This window comes from Mus caroli, chromosome 13 (genome assembly GCF_900094665.2).
Source record: "Mus caroli chromosome 13, CAROLI_EIJ_v1.1, whole genome shotgun sequence".
Lineage (NCBI taxonomy): Eukaryota > Metazoa > Chordata > Mammalia > Rodentia > Muridae > Mus > Mus caroli.
The window spans coordinates 29,651,478-29,666,965 of record NC_034582.1 but is presented as its reverse complement, the minus strand read 5'-3'; the positions used below and the strand labels follow the sequence as shown (position 1 = coordinate 29,666,965).

Here is a 15,488-nt window from a genome sequence, read left to right as displayed (position 1 = left end):
GCTTCTCCCCTGGGGGAAGCCTCACTGCTCCCAGACCTAGGGCACTGACCATAAGGGTCAAGGAAATGTGGGCAGGGATAGACAAACCTGATTTGCCAACACTAAGTCTGCCTGTCTCAGTTTGACATTCTGACAGCACTGAGCCACCAAGGCTGAGGTGCTCTGCTCTGAGCTCCAGAGAAGCAACCCAATGCTCCTGTCTTACCAGCTTCCTGGTATCTGTTTGCTTTTATTTCCTAATGTAAGAAGTTTGGGGCAGTTCCTAAATTTCTACTCGATAGCTAGAGAGACAAGAAAGGTCCTTATTTCCAGTGACCTCACAGGGTCTCAGCAGTTAGCTAATGCTTCCTACAGTTTGGAATGTGTGCGCTTCACCCCAGAAGACAGCACAGGAAGCAGCAGAAGTTGATGTTGTTGATGAAGGGCCAGTGGTATGAGTAACAGAGACGCTGACAAAACATCAATAGAGCTGGAAAAGTTAATTTAATTCCCTCTAGGATAATACAATTACAGCTGTAGACTACAGTCAATTCTTAGACTGGGCTCTAGGGCTTAATGTTATTTAAAACAAAACAAAACAAAACCTTCAGGTCATAATACAATTGCTATAGCTTCTTTACATACTATTTCATCCACAATAATTCATTAGCAGTTACATATACACCACCAGGTTTTGAAGGCTTCCCCTGTCCCTATTCCCACAGACATTTTAAATTTTTTAAATGTCTTATTTTAGAACTATTTCATGTGTACAGGAAAGTTAGGACAGTAAAGAACTTTTCTGTACTCCTGACTCAGTATTCCCCATTGCTAATGTCAAATATTATCACGGCACATTTGTCAAAACTAAGAAACTGGATACACATATACACTGTTGTTAGCCAAGTGCCAGACGCTACTCAGTGTTCCCACTCTCCATCACTGGCCCCTCGAGCTGCAGGATTCTGTCCAGGCGTGCAATCTTCCATTACCTTGCCACTGTCTTCTCTGGTCTTGACAGTTCCCCAGTCTTTCCTTGTTTTCATGATCTTCACAGGCTTAGGGGCACTTGCTCCTTGTTGACTGTAGGGAGCATCCTTTCTGTTTTAGTTTCTAAGGAGGGGATGACTCCGTGAGGACATGCAAGCTAGCAGAAAGAAGGGCCCAGAAGGCTGATTGTAAGCACTGCTCTTAGGTAGCAGCTGCACAGTATCTTCTGCTTGGGGTGTTTCCCATGTTCTGACCCTCCCGGTTAGATTGCCAGACCAGCCGTAGGGCTAGAGTAAATTCCCAGCTAGGTTAGGGTAACTTACCCTGGTGCAGTGCTTGAGTAGGATGGCTGGTCGAGCTGGGATGAGCCTTACAAGTGCCTCAGTCCCATAGCTTCAGTTTGTCACATCACTAAGCAGAACACATTGTCGTCTTGTTCTAGGAATGGAGCCTAGGGGTTCGTGCCTCCTAAGCACTGAGCTATACCCCATTCCCCAAAGAATTTCAACTGTTAACTGAAGCATGCACAAAGTGTGTGTGTGTGTATGTGTGTGTGTGTGTGTGTGTGCATGCACAATAGTTCACATCCTCTAAAGACAGTTCTGTGTAGCTTCAATCCTAAGATTAAGGAGCATATGTGCCTGTAGCTTTGCAAGCCTCTGAGCTGTGAGTGACATAGGTAGATGCAGTTTCTAGCAGAAAGAAATCACTTTGTGTGTGTGCAGGACATAATTTAGGCCTCAGTGACCTAGGATCCCATCATGGAGTGATGTGGTCAGGCAAAATGGATGGAGCTTGTCTGTGTGTGCCTTGCCCGGTTCTTTCTAAGCAGGGCTTGGGTGGAAATGTACACAGACAGTATGCTTTTTGCCCTTTTTGTTCTGGTAGGGAAAGCAGTCTGATGTGAATACACTTCCATCCAGAACGCCCAGACTCTTCCCCCTGGCTTAAAGGCAAAAGGCTTTTTCCTCTTGCATGGTCCTGGATGGGAAACCAAAGCAGTGTTTTTAGCTGTGTCTGGAACCTTCCATCCTGCTCGAACTCATGCATCTGTCTCTTACAGAGCTAGAGAAAGAGCTTTCACGGAGGCCCAAGAAGGTGTGCATCGTGAAGGTGGTGGGGACGAGGAACCTGTGGAAAAACATCGTGGTTCTCTGTGTGAACTCGTAAGTCATGGGAAATGGGTAGATCTGGACAGACCCCCCTCCCACCCTTAGATAAACTCTGAATCCCACATGTCTCAGCCTGTGTCTAAGAAAGAGGCCCCAGAAGTATGTCTGGGGATGTTTGAAGGATGACAGAACTCAAAGATATCTACCACTTCATCAAGAAGCCTTAGGTAGCCAGCACTGAGCATTGCCCTCAGCCCAGCTACCTGCCCCATGCCAGTGTCCTGCATGGTTCAGAGCTCCTAGGGCTCTGAGCATAAAGGAGACCAGGAGGCCTGGTGAAGTCCTGCACACACCCATGTCCACAGAAACAATACCCTTCTCCTCTGATTGTCTCCTTCATCCCAGTTCTAGGGAACTCTGAAAAGATGGCCTCACCTTGTACCTCTTATACTAGGAGATGTCCTCAAGGCTAGGGTTCCTGACCATGTCTAGGAAGAGGGGTGGCTTGAGCCCATGAACCTTGGCCAGGGCCCCCACCCAGGCTCCAAAGAGCTGTTATCCCTACATGCAACCAGCTTGGGCCACCTGACTATCTACCTGCTCTGAGGCAGCTGCAGTCAGGGCCAGGTTGCCTGAGACACAGCAGGAGCACAGGCTCCCTCAAGAGGCTCCCTCTTCCCACAGCTTCACCCCTGCCTGCCGGGACTGTGGCTCAAGTAGTCTCATGGTAGCCCCAGTCCCAGGGCTGGGTGTGTACCTGGAAATCTTCCCTCACAGCTCCACAGCCTCATCCTCCACAACTGCACAAAGTGGACCTTTGGACAGAGATCATCTGAAAGGAGGGGTTTAGACTTTGGTGTGTCTGTGAGAAGTCTCAGGGCTGCCTTCAAGTAGACAGACTAGGGTTACAGCCTGCCATTCTTTACAGTTCTCCTGTTAGAACAGCTTGGTGAAATCAACAACTCTGAGGAATCCAATTCAGGTTCATTTTTGAGGTACAAAGGTTTCCCTGCCCATTAACAGAAGAGTAAAGATCTAATTGAGGTCAGGCCCTACAGTACTTATCCCTGAAAAACACAGAGGCTAGACCCTGAGCCATCAGGGCTTTCCTTCCTACCTGCTCTGACATAGTGGCCATCACTCCGCTGTCCACTCTCAGGGAGAAGCTAGCTAGTTAGCAGTGTTCATATCAATAGAATGATTTTGCCAAGTTTTTTTTTTTAAAGATTTATTTATTTATTATATGTAAGTACACTGTAGCTGTCTTCAGACACTCCAGAAGAGGGCATCAGATCTTTGTTACAGATGGTTGTGAGCCACCATGTCGTTGCTGGGATTTAAACTCTGGACCTTCAGAAGAGCAGTCGGGTGCTCTTACCCACTGAGCCATCTCACCAGTCCCCTTGCCAAGTTTTATGTTGCAAAAAAAAAAAAAAAATCACAAAGTCAGGCATAAATGAGATGAGTTTTCAGGTTTGTGATCCTTGTGGGGCAAAGGGATGAACACCCCTATTTTGTAATCTCCTGTTGTAGTCAGAGTTGATTTCTCTGAGTACAAAAGGTGATCACTGTGAGGTGGCAGTTTACCAGGAAGGAAGAGAGGAAGAAAACTAGATCATGTGGGATCCCAGGAAACTGAAGCACTCGAATTTATGGCTAGATTATAAAACAGTTGCACAGAAAAACTGGGCTCTTTACAGAAGATAGTGCAGGAGAGTCACATCCAGCTGATAAAAGGTAGCTTCCTTCTGCAAGGGGTCGGGGCCTGTTGCTACTAATCTTCCTCAAGGTTGGAACATAAGGACTTAGATTTCCCAGCTGCGAGAGGGAGGTTGAAGGGCGGGTAGCTCCAGGATGGGAACTGATGTGAATGGGTTCTCATGCACTCCAGGCATTTCATAAGGAGCTTGTCCTTGAGAACCCTTCAGGGCCCTAGAAATACTTGTCTGAGCATCAGCAGCCCCCGAGGCATCCCACCACATTTTCATTCCTGTTGTCCAAGGCATGGTAGGATACACATTGCCCAATGGGTATATATGCTCACATGGGGCAGCAGGGAGATAGACCTAGTGTCTTCATTTGGCCTGCCATCTGCCTGGTTTTTCCTCCTAGCTTGGTTGCATGAGAGAGATCCAGTATGCATAAATAGGTAGTCTTCTGGATGGATCCCAATTTTTCAGAAAATTTCTCAGAAAAGGAAGCAGAAACCCAGACAGGCAGAGTGACTCGGAGGCAGTCACCAACCAACCAAGATATGCCCTATATCTGCTGCTGGTCTGCCAAGTGGATATGACCATGTTCTTGTGCTGACATAAGAGTAAATTAGCACACAGTAGGTGCTTTGTCCTACACCCTTGGTGAACAAAAAAACCTCAAGGATGTTTCTTTGATGTCTCTTTCCATTAAACTCTCTCTCTGGTTCATGTGTAGTCACCGCATGCTTTCCTTTCACGTGTAAAATGCTTCTTTGTCTCTCGGTCATCCCTAGAAGATCAGGCAGCCTCTTATCTCAGAGCATGCTACCCAGCCTCTCAGTGTGTGTATGTGCGTGTCTCCTGCAGGCTGACGGGGTACGGGATCCACCACTGCTTTGCAAGAAGCATGATGGGCCATGAGGTGAAGGTGCCGCTCCTGGAGAACTTCTACGCTGACTACTACACCATGGCCAGCATTGCACTGGCCTCCTGCCTAGCCATGTGTCTGGTAGTCAAGTTCCTTGGGCGCAGGGGAGGGCTGCTGCTCTTCATGATCCTCACTGCCCTGGCCTCACTTCTACAGCTTGGGCTCCTCAACTGTGAGTAGGCTGGAAAAGGGAGGCAAGGCAAGAATGCTAGGGAAGGGAGCTAGCATAATACCAGAGATCTTGGCAGGCATGGCAGCTTTCTGTTTCTGTAACAATACCTGAGACAATCAACTTAAAGAGAAGGAAGGTTTGTTTGGCTTACAGATTTGGACTTTTCAAACAGTCCATGGTTTGTTGACCCATTGGAGCCTGTAGCAGGACAATACATGAAAGGAGTATATGACAGAGAAATGCATTTGCTTTATGGCATGTAGAAATCAAAGAACGGGATCTAGAGTCCCAATGTCCTCTTTGAGAGCTCACCTTCAAGTACATGACTCTGCGCCCATGAGGCTCCACTTCCTAAAGGTCTGCTTCCCCATACTGCCCTGGGTGGAGACCAAGCCTTCAACATAATGGCCTTTGGGAAACTTTAAAGATCAAAACTATAATGGAAGGACTAGATGAGACTTGAGAGTTTTCTATGTCCTGAGTGTGTCATTCTGAAATCGATAGCCACAAGATCTTGCTTCAGGAAGGATGGAATTTTAGTAGAACATACTGTCCTCTGACTCTGAGAACTGCTAGGCCTCCCCTCTTCCTCCCACCCACAGGCCTATGGCCCCAAAGAAGAGCTCTCTGGAGGCACTGTAACTCCCAAGCCTGTGTGTCCCTGTAAACATGGCTTCACTATGGGCAGACCGTTTGTATGCTTTTCACATAAGGAGGACAGACATGTCCTTCTTCAACAATAGAGTGAAAGTCTGGGCATTCTTGCTTTTCTATTGATGTACCCAAATTTATCATTTATCAAAGTATTCTGTAAATGTCACATATCACCTTAAAACAAATCTAGAGAGCCCATTTAGTCCTTCGTTAACTGCTGTAACCACTCACCTAAGTACAAGAAAATCCCACTGCCTCCTTCCCACCTGCCCAGAACACAGTGCAGACCATTGGCATCTTCTCATGCTAGACCCCTTCCCTGGGACAGGCTCAGAACACAGGGAAATGGGTGCCACTGAACACCCATCTTTGGAGGGAAGCTTACCCCAGCTGCAGAGTGAAACTTACCTATTGTCCCTTGCACCACAAGTCATGACAGCCTTGGTGCAGACTGGGTTACAGAAGAGCTGGTTTCAAAAACAGGTGGTTTTCCTAATGTAATTGTGTTCTTATCTATCATGCTGGGTGATAACAAAGATAGAAAACCAATAGCTGTTCTCTGTCGCCCTGGGTGGACACTGCCTAGCTGACCTTTCAGAAAGCCTCTGTCCAGCTTACTCAGATGAGACAGATATGCCAGGGTCCCTCAGCACCCAGAGTATCCCACCTGCCCTCTTTGGTATTGAACAGGAATGCCACAGGGACTCCGGGCAAAAGGCAGGAGTTATGAAGAGTTGGGTTTGGAGAAGCATAAATGTGGCCAGATAGAGGCCTATCTCACTGTGAGCAATACCCCATGGCACAGACCAAGAGTACCACTTGAATAACTTTCTATGCAGAGAGGCTCTGTTCAGGTCTGCTTGGATCCTCGCTGCAGGATTGTGCTGTCTCCCAGACCCCGTGGCAAATAGGGCCTTAGCCTTCTCTTCAAACAAAAAGGTCTTTGTTTAGTCCAGTGTGAATTCCACTACCCAGGCAGCCAGCACCAACTCAGACTTAAAAGGAAGTTCACATAGAAACAATTCATGTGGGAACACTCGGCAGCCACCCTATACCTAATAAGCCTTCTTCCTCTTTCCCACTCTCGTTACCCTGTGTATGTGGGTGTGTCCATCCCATCACGGTTCCAGTGATCGGCAAATACAGCCAGCATCCAGACTCAGGTGAGTACTGAACATTCTCCTTGGGCTTCCTTGACTTCTATTACATCCACACAAGAGTTGCCACAAGGACTCACCAACTGGTTTCTGTTTCCTCTCTCCCTTCCATTCTTTGCCCTTCAAGAATTGCAGCTGAAGTTGGCCGTAGGTTGGACACTATAAGCATATATTTGTATTATCTATCCTTATCTTGTGCTAGAGGAAGCCACTCTTGTCTCCCTGGTTGTGCGCAGCTTGGCTTGCATGCCCTCCCAGGCCCCCAATCCAGCACCAGTGCTGTTTGTCCTTGGTCAGCAGCTAGTCAGGATGAGAAGGTGGGAGGGTTGGGGCTTGGTCATCTGTGCTATAGGGAGAGCCATTATCTCCTCATGACTCATGCAAGCTTGCTGCTCTCCAATGGGGGAGGTGGGGAGGGAGAACAGCAGAGGTGCTGCCCTATATCCCATGCTGCTATGAAACCTGCCTGCCCCCACCAAACCCATGCTACCAGTGCCCATGACAGCACTTGCCCTCCGTGCAGCCCTGAGGGAAACTAAGCTGAGCTGAGAAGCACAGTCCCTACACATGCCAACACTGTGTGCAGTACTGCCTCGTGCTAGCTAGGCTCCAGTGCCACCTGTAGGCATAGAGACTGCTGAGTGCTTTCCCTCCCCTCGGGGCCCATGAATTATTCCATTTGGGTCATGTGTAGCTTTTCTATACTTAAATCAGCACTGACTCTGGGTTGGGTGGGTCCACCCTGAGGTTGCAGCCTGGAATCCAGGGCAGATAGTGAGCACCTTAGCACTGTGGCAACAGGAGAACCTTAGCCCGCCTGGCATAGCTTCTGGCTGAGTAATTCTACAGGCCACTGTGAGCTCAGCATGCTTAGTGTCCAAGGTACTAACAGACACCAAGAGAACGCTTTAAAGGACTCCAGGCTCCTTGGCCTAGAGGACTGCTCACCCAAAGGCCACTGCATGCCCAACTGTATCGCAAACTAGTCATTGGGGAGGAGTGATCTCCTGGGATATCCCTGGCTTCCCTTCCCCCATTCTCGTCCCAGCTCACCCCTTGCCTGGCTTCTGTTCTTTTCCTTTTTCTCCTACCTCATGGTCGCCTTCTTTGGATTCTCCTCCAGGGATGAGTGACAGCGTCAAGGACAAGTTCTCCATTGCGTTTTCCATCGTGGGAATGTTTGCATCCCATGCGGTGGGGAGCCTCAGTGTCTTCTTCTGTGCAGAGATCACTCCCACAGTGATAAGGTGGGTGATGGGATAATATGGGACCTTTTCTCAGATCTCTAGATCGGTCCTTGTCTACAGAGGCCTGTGTGTAAGGAACTGTCCTCAGTTCTGCCTCACCTTGGCTGCAGGACCAGGGTGTGGTGTGGCATGCAGGGAATGATGGCTGCCTGACTCACAGTCTGATGATCAGTTCCACCCTGACTCCCAAGGTCAGGTGGGAACATAACCCTAGATCCCATCAAGACAGTTACCAGAGGCATGGAAACAAGAGCTGCTTAAGGTACAAGAAACGTGGCAAGGGATAGAAAGTGGAGAGATAAGAAAATCACCCTTGCCAGTCCACTGAGAGACTTGGGAACAAGGGATTTTTTTAAAAAAAAGGTATACATGCCCCCAATAATCCTAGATTCTCAGGAGGTTGAGACAGGAGGGTGGAGACTTCTCAGCCTACGCAGGGAGACCCCATTTCAACAAAAGTTGAGGGCAGCAGATATAGTTCAATTGTTTGTCTGGCATGCACAAAGCCCTGGGTTCGATCCCTAGCACTCCATAAACTGGATGTGGTGGTACATGCCTGGAGTCCCAGCACCTGGGAGACAGAAGCAGAAGTTCAAGGTCATCCTAGCTATACAAAAAATAAAAAATAAGAAAGATACAAGGTTAGATAGAACCTTTTTGGTTTTTCCTCCTGGCCTAAGAAGCTAATCACTAATCCAAAATTGTATCAATGATTCAGTTAATTAAAAAAGATAAGCAAGACAGCACAACCCCAGACTGGGTAGAAGTGTGCCTTTCCCTCCAGAGCTCAAAGGGCTTAAGTGTTTGTAAAATACGATTATTATCCCTGCGTGGTGGCCCATGAAGCACAGCATTTAATCCCACTGTGACTGTATCATGGTAAAGTTATAATATTTGAAAGAGCATCACTTAACTGCATCCCCTCTACCACGTCCCTCTTCCTAACACAGGTTGGATGCTCCTACACTAAAAATCTGACATCTAAAATGCTCCTAATCCCCAGCATGGTTTGCTTGTTTTGACATGGCTGCAAAAATTTTTACACCCTGAAATTCTGTTTCATGGGCAAAATTGTTTTAAATATTGTATAAAAATGACCTTCAAGTTCCAGAAGCCATATCTAAGATGTAAACAAGTCTGTATTTAGACTGAGATCTCCTCCCTCTCCAAGATATCCCATGATATATATGCAGATATTACAGATTCATAGGTACAAAATCCACAAGCATTTTGAATTAGAGACCTCACCTGCACTTGGCATTTGTTACTTACTCAAGGGCTGGCTGTGCTTCATGTCACGCTGAGATCCTTATTAGAATATCATTAGCATTTCTAGTGCACATGCTTTTTTGAAATTGTGAGTGTGGGCAGTTATTCAGCTGTGAGCTGAAACCCAGAAGTCAGCATGATGACACCCTTCAGAAGAACAAGCAGACCTTCCAGTTCAGATGGGACTCAGAGAGACTAATTATTTTAGGCCCTCTGGTGCTGGGAGGACTTGGGGAGCAGGTAGGCAGGTCTGTGGACTTCCCTCCTTGCTGACAACAGAATTTTCTCATGACCTCATTTTGACTCATTCCCTTGAATTTTTACAATACAAACCAAGGCAGCTGGTTACTGGTCCCTGTAATAAAATGTCTCATCATTGTATATTTACGAAAAAGCAATTGGGTATTGAGTAATTCCTCTAGTTCCCTGCCTTCTGCTTGAGGTAAGGTGAGGTAGACCAGAAGCTCCTTTTGCGCCTGCAATTGCAAACCACGGAGGAAGCACAGCACCTTACTCTTTCCCCACCAGTTAAATTCCCTCCTTTATAAAAGAATCCACGAAGACAACCTCTTGTCTGGAGTGCAAGTTGCTACTAGTCCTGGTTTTCTCATAGCCACTGGCAGCCATTGCATGACTCTAGGGAGGGCACCCCGTAACTCTGGCCTCCCTGTCAGTGTGCTTAACAACCCAGAGTGAAAGAAATATGATATCCTCTTCCTCTTTGATGCAAATCTGGAAAAATTATTAGGGGATAAAATTTGAACAAATACGTTCTAAAGTCCACCTTGCCAAGATGACAAACTAGAAAAATATTTGGCCCTCGGTGATGTTTTGTACCTGCAGTGGGTGAAAGGAAACTGTGGCCACCTCCAAGCCAGGCTTGGAAGAGTCTCCATGGGAACTCTTCCCACGGGTGGTTTGTGCAGCATTTTCTTGCAAATAAACCCATGAAGAATTCCCATGAGAGTCCCAGGAAAAACATGCTGCTTCCCTACTACCCACTCCACACAGAAACACCCAAGATGATTGAAGGTGTGGTCCACCGGCTTCCTCTTTCTTATGAAAGTCTTACTCTGCTCTACACTTTTGAAGGAAATAGTGTTCTTACTCAATATAGCTCCTATTACTTTGATAGAACACCATGACCAAAAGCAAGTTCGGGAGGAAACCATTTATTTTGTTTATGCTTCCACATCATAGTTCATCATAAAGGGAAATCAGTATAGAACTCAAACAGGGCAGGAAAGGGGAAGCAGAAGCTAATGTAGAGGCCATTAAGGGTTGCTGCTTACTGCTTTGCTCCTCATGGCTTGCTCAGCCTGCTTTCTTATAGAATCCAGGACCAGCAGCCAAGGGATGGCACTACCCACAATGGGCTGAGCCCTCCTCCATCAGTTACTAGTTAAAAAATGCCCTACAGACTTACCTGCAGCCTGGTCTTATGGAGATATTTTCTCAGTTGGGATTCCCTATTCTCAGATGACTTTAGCTTGTGTCAAGTTGACATAAAATTAGCCAAACGAAGGTGCCAGGAACAAGAGATATATACCAGGATATGTTTGCTACACAAATTCATGATAATCTCTTTTCCTGTGGGTGGTAGAGACTAAAGCAATGGTTCTCAACCTGTGGGTTACAACCCCTTTGGGAATCACATTTTAGATATCCAGCATATCAGATATTTATATCATAACTAATAACAGTAGCAAAATTACAGTTATAAAGTAGTAATGAAATGATTTCATGGTTGGGGGTTACTACAACATGAGGAACTATATTAAAGGATTGCAGTGTTAGGAACATTGAGAACCTCTTGACTAGAGTGAACCTTGTCTCATCAAATTTTGCTCAGACGATTACAGGGAGCCACTTAGCCTTAGCCCACTGATGTTTACACTAGCTGGAGAGCAGCTTCCACAACTCATACCCTAGGCTTTAGACATTAGTTAAATGGAAGGTGGGCTGGGAAAGACAGGTTTCCATCCTTTCATAATCTCTCCCCTTGTCTTGGGCAGAAGTGACAGGCATTCTAGGATGATGTAGATGTAGCCAATGGCTGTTTCTGTTGGGGGAGTCATCTTTTCTCTCCACTGTTATTTTGAATCTGAAAACAGGAACTCCTATAACCTACAGTGACTTCCTTTACCCACAACAATGGGATAAAGGAAGAGAAAGGGCAGGTGCTGGTGATGCTGACAAGCTGATTCAAGGTCAGCAAAAGTCCTCACTAATTTGTGGAGCCCCAGTCACAGACTGTCTGTCCTTGCTTTGTGTACCATCCTAGCTTCTTATCCACTAATTACTATTTGCCTGCTGTTCAGGTGGCTCCATTCTTTTACTATAGTCCAGATCATCTGCATCAGACTGGCCTTGAGACCTTCCCCTCTGAGCAAGTTTCCTATGTCTGTCTTCTGCTCTACTGTTGCCTTGAGACAAGATATCACACAAAGAATGATTTGCCAACCGTCCACTGATGGATAGCATCTGTTTATAGAAATGATGCAAGTGAGTGTAGCTCAGTGCTACAGTGTGTAGTGTGTACTGGTCATGTACACAACCCTGGGTTCAATCCCTAAGACCCATACCCAGTAAACTATGCCTATTGGTCATATACAGTTCTTACCATTAACCCCTAAATACAGCACCTATTTACACAGCATTTGCATTGTGTTAGCATTATGAATAATGGTAAATGATGCAAACAACATGTAGGTTCCATGCATTACCGTAACATTTTCTGTAAGACACTTGAGCATCTGGGAGTCCTGGTATCAGCCCCCCTAGATACCAAGGAAGAACTATATATATAATTCCACAAATTGTAATTCATGTTATTGTTTGTACCTGGATAGTTTTGCTAGTTCTTCACTTCTGTGCCAATGAGTACAGTATTTGCTTAACAGAAATTCAATCAAGAAAAGCTAGAAACATAAAGGAGGAAGTAAAACCTAGGAAGGGGTGTGTTCATATTTTTATATGAGTTCATGGTTCACATTTATTTCTGATTCACACTTCGCTCCCCCTACTGAGGCTGCCCATTGGCAGTGGTCAGAGAGTTGTTACCCAAAGTAAAGCTAGGGGGTGGACAGTGACAATGCCCTGCTTCTAAGAAACACGGAAGCCTAACCTGATTTGTGTGGTGAAGCCTCACTGCTATATAAACATGGGCATAGGCTGCCCTCTAGTGAACTCCCAGCGCAACAAGAAGGAGCTCTGACCAATCAGCCTTTTAGAGGGAAATGAATGTGACACCAAGCATGAGAAGATCCCAAGAGACTTCAAAAAGGAACAAACAAAACCAAAACTGGCATGCCATTTTTCTTACAAAATTGTCTGTAATAATATTAAATCCAGGAAATCACTAATAGTCAAACATAAAGTATTTTCATAGGAAAAATAAACAAAGATGTACAACTGTTCCAAACATGATTTAGCAACAGGACATGTGGGGAAAAATAAGTCACTATCTGGTGTCACCATGGGACATCCTTGAGTCTCCAGTGCATACCTAGATGCTCAACAAAAATCAGGAGACAGGAAATGAAACCTGAGGTGCTGGTGGTATACCTCATAAGCTCTCACCTTGTAGCCCAGGTTGGCCTAGACTGTCCACATTCCTTGGTCTCCCAAGTGCTGGAATTACAGGGCATGCTACCACATGAGGCAAACTTTTTTTTTTTAAGTAGAAATGCTTTATGATAGTATGAACCATATACCCAAAAACAGAATCATTTAGCATTCTAGAGTATCGGGTATTACACATTGTTCTATTTGCTGTCCTTTAATATGACTGACAGTGCAGTAGGTCTGTCTATACCAGCACCACTACAATCATGTAGAAATGGGTTGTGCCATGATCTCTGTGACAGCCACAGCTATAAAATCCCCAGAGATGTTTCACTGTAATCCTATAAGGCCACTGCTGTATATACAGTTTGCTACTAGATGGGACTGGATTCTCTATTACATACTCAAAATCATATACATATGCCTATAACTTAGATGGGCTATAAATCAAACATATTTCAGCCAATATTGTTATTAATGTGATATATTACTTTGTTATCATTCACTTGGTGTCATGTGAGACTTGCCTGAGGCTTAGCAGCTTCACACACTTCCTTCATGGGGGGCTGGCTGTATTCTGCTTTCCTGCATGGCAACTCTAATGGGCAGAGGCAAGAGAAAGCAAAACTCAGAGAAATACAATCTTATCAAAGGTCTCAATCAAACAGGTCCCTGATACCCCCTCCCATCCTGTGGCTTACCAAAGGGGCCAGATTTACCAGAAATTCTGAATGACTGTTTTGGTATTATTCACCTGACAAATGGGCCAAATCTCATAGCTCTCTGACCCATGCCTGTAGGTGAGCTGGCCTTTTTACCTAGGAAGTCATTGTGATCTATGGCCATCCAGTATTTATTACATGCAAACTGTGAGACAGCTGATATTCCAGGAAATAATCCTTGCCCCTAACAGGTGCATGGAGGAGCAATACCAAAAGGCTCATCATGAGCAAATGTTGACAGAAAGATGCCAGTGTCTTTCAAAGGTGGTGCAGGATACTACTTGGGAAGACTGGTACCTGGACAGCACTAAGAGCAAGCATATCCCTCCTCAGTGCACCCCTTGCTGGACCAGCAGTATGACTTCCTATGTGGCTCTTTTCAGCACTCAATTGTTTTTTGTTTTGTTTTGTTTTGTTTTGTTTTAATTGTCTTATACAAAGTACTGAGGACATGAAAGCGTGGGGAAGAGTTTCCTTAGCCAAGCCTGGTCATATTTAACAAATGACTTAAGTTCTATGGCTTATGGTATCTATAGGTCAGTGACCTGGGCAATGCTTACCTGGATCCTTGCCTCAAGCCACAGTGCCCTGAGGCAGGATTTGCCTACAGGCTCAGCGGTCATTGGTAGGATCCAGTTCTTCATGAGTTAACTGGGGCCACCTCATTTCCTGCTATGTGTACCCCAACAACACAACAGCTTGTTTTATTATACTCAGAGTCTCTCCTACCCTGTTTGTGGAAGAGACATCTCGTTAACTTTGCAGTGCTTTATGGGCACGAATTTATTGGAAATTATTTCTTCCAGCCCACATATAAGGCAAAGGTTAAGAGTACTGGAAGGTGGAAATTATCTTAAAATTCTGACATAAAACCAAGTAGTGCCCAAGGGCCAGTTGACCAAGTCTTGGCCAGTTGCTGAGAAAATACCAGAGACTACAGATTGAGCAAGATTTGGTCTTGCCCTTGAGCACCTCTCAAGCACAGACACACACAGACATATACCATGAGGATATCGTCTGCCAGAGGGGGGACTCAGAGAGGTCTGGAGCAGCTCCATAGCTTGCTTAGCCTGGATTCTGCAGAGTCCAAGGAAGCCAACAGGAGCCACATGAACTGTGCCTGGCAGGCAGTGAGAGCACCAAGTCATGTCTCCTACATTAACCCAGGAGTAGTCTGAGGGCCTTGCTCTTACTAGAACTACTGAGAGGATCATTTGCAGCCATGGTGATGTGGAAATGATGTACAGTCCCTGGGAGCTTGCCAAGAAGAGGTGAGGCTGGCAGCTGCCTCACTCTGACTGTGGGGTAATGGGGATCTGTAAGGACAGGCCTCGGATCCAAAGCTGGGAGAGTTTGAGAGTTAATAGCTTGTGTGCCATGTATGTGACATAGAATTCATCCATTTAGATTTCCAGTTCCTCACCCTTCAATTATAGACCACTTACACCCTTATGCCCCTCTGCAGTTTCACCCTCCTAGCCCCAGGCAATCACTGCCCTGCTTTCTGTCTCTCTAGATCAGCGCTTCAGACATTTCATGTAAATGGAATTGTACAACCATTTTCATGGTGTAACATGTTAGTGTCTCATGCCTTTAAAGGCTAAGCAACATTCCATTATATCTAGATATGCCACATTTTATTTATCACTCAACAGCTGATAGACATTTGGATTGTTCCCAGTGCTATAAAGCATAAACATTTGCTTGTAAATGTTTGTGCATATGGTTTTACTTGTTTTGTACATGGAATTGCTAGCTATATAAAAAATTGTTTCCTTTCAAGAGAAAGTCGACTTGTTTTCCATCCTGCTCCCAGGAGGCTATTGGAGAACTCCAGCCTCTCTAGGTTCTCACCAACATGTTTGTTCTGTCTTTACTCCAGGCTTTCTTTTTTTTTTTTAAAGATTTATTTATTATATGTAAGTACACTGTAGCTGTCTTCAGACACTCCAGAAGAGGGCGCCAGATCTCGTTGTGGATGGTTGTGAGCCACCATG

General features: G+C 45.7%; 1 protein-coding gene across 2 annotated transcripts in view; it reads left to right on the top strand.

Moving 5' to 3' along the window:
* Slc22a23 (solute carrier family 22 member 23) overlaps window positions 1-15,488 on the top strand; it is a 170,505-nt gene that overhangs the window by 149,855 nt on the left and 5,162 nt on the right. Inside the window, exons 6-10 of one of the 2 annotated variants that reach the window (XM_029468209.1) lie at window positions 2,033-2,135; window positions 4,643-4,875; window positions 6,660-6,692; window positions 6,814-6,837; window positions 7,810-7,933. In XM_029468209.1, the coding sequence (XP_029324069.1) occupies window positions 2,033-2,135; window positions 4,643-4,875; window positions 6,660-6,692; window positions 6,814-6,837; window positions 7,810-7,933 (517 nt within the window). The remainder of the gene's footprint in view (window positions 1-2,032; window positions 2,136-4,642; window positions 4,876-6,659; window positions 6,693-6,813; window positions 6,838-7,809; window positions 7,934-15,488) is intronic. The other variant, XM_021179965.2, reaches the window with a different exon arrangement.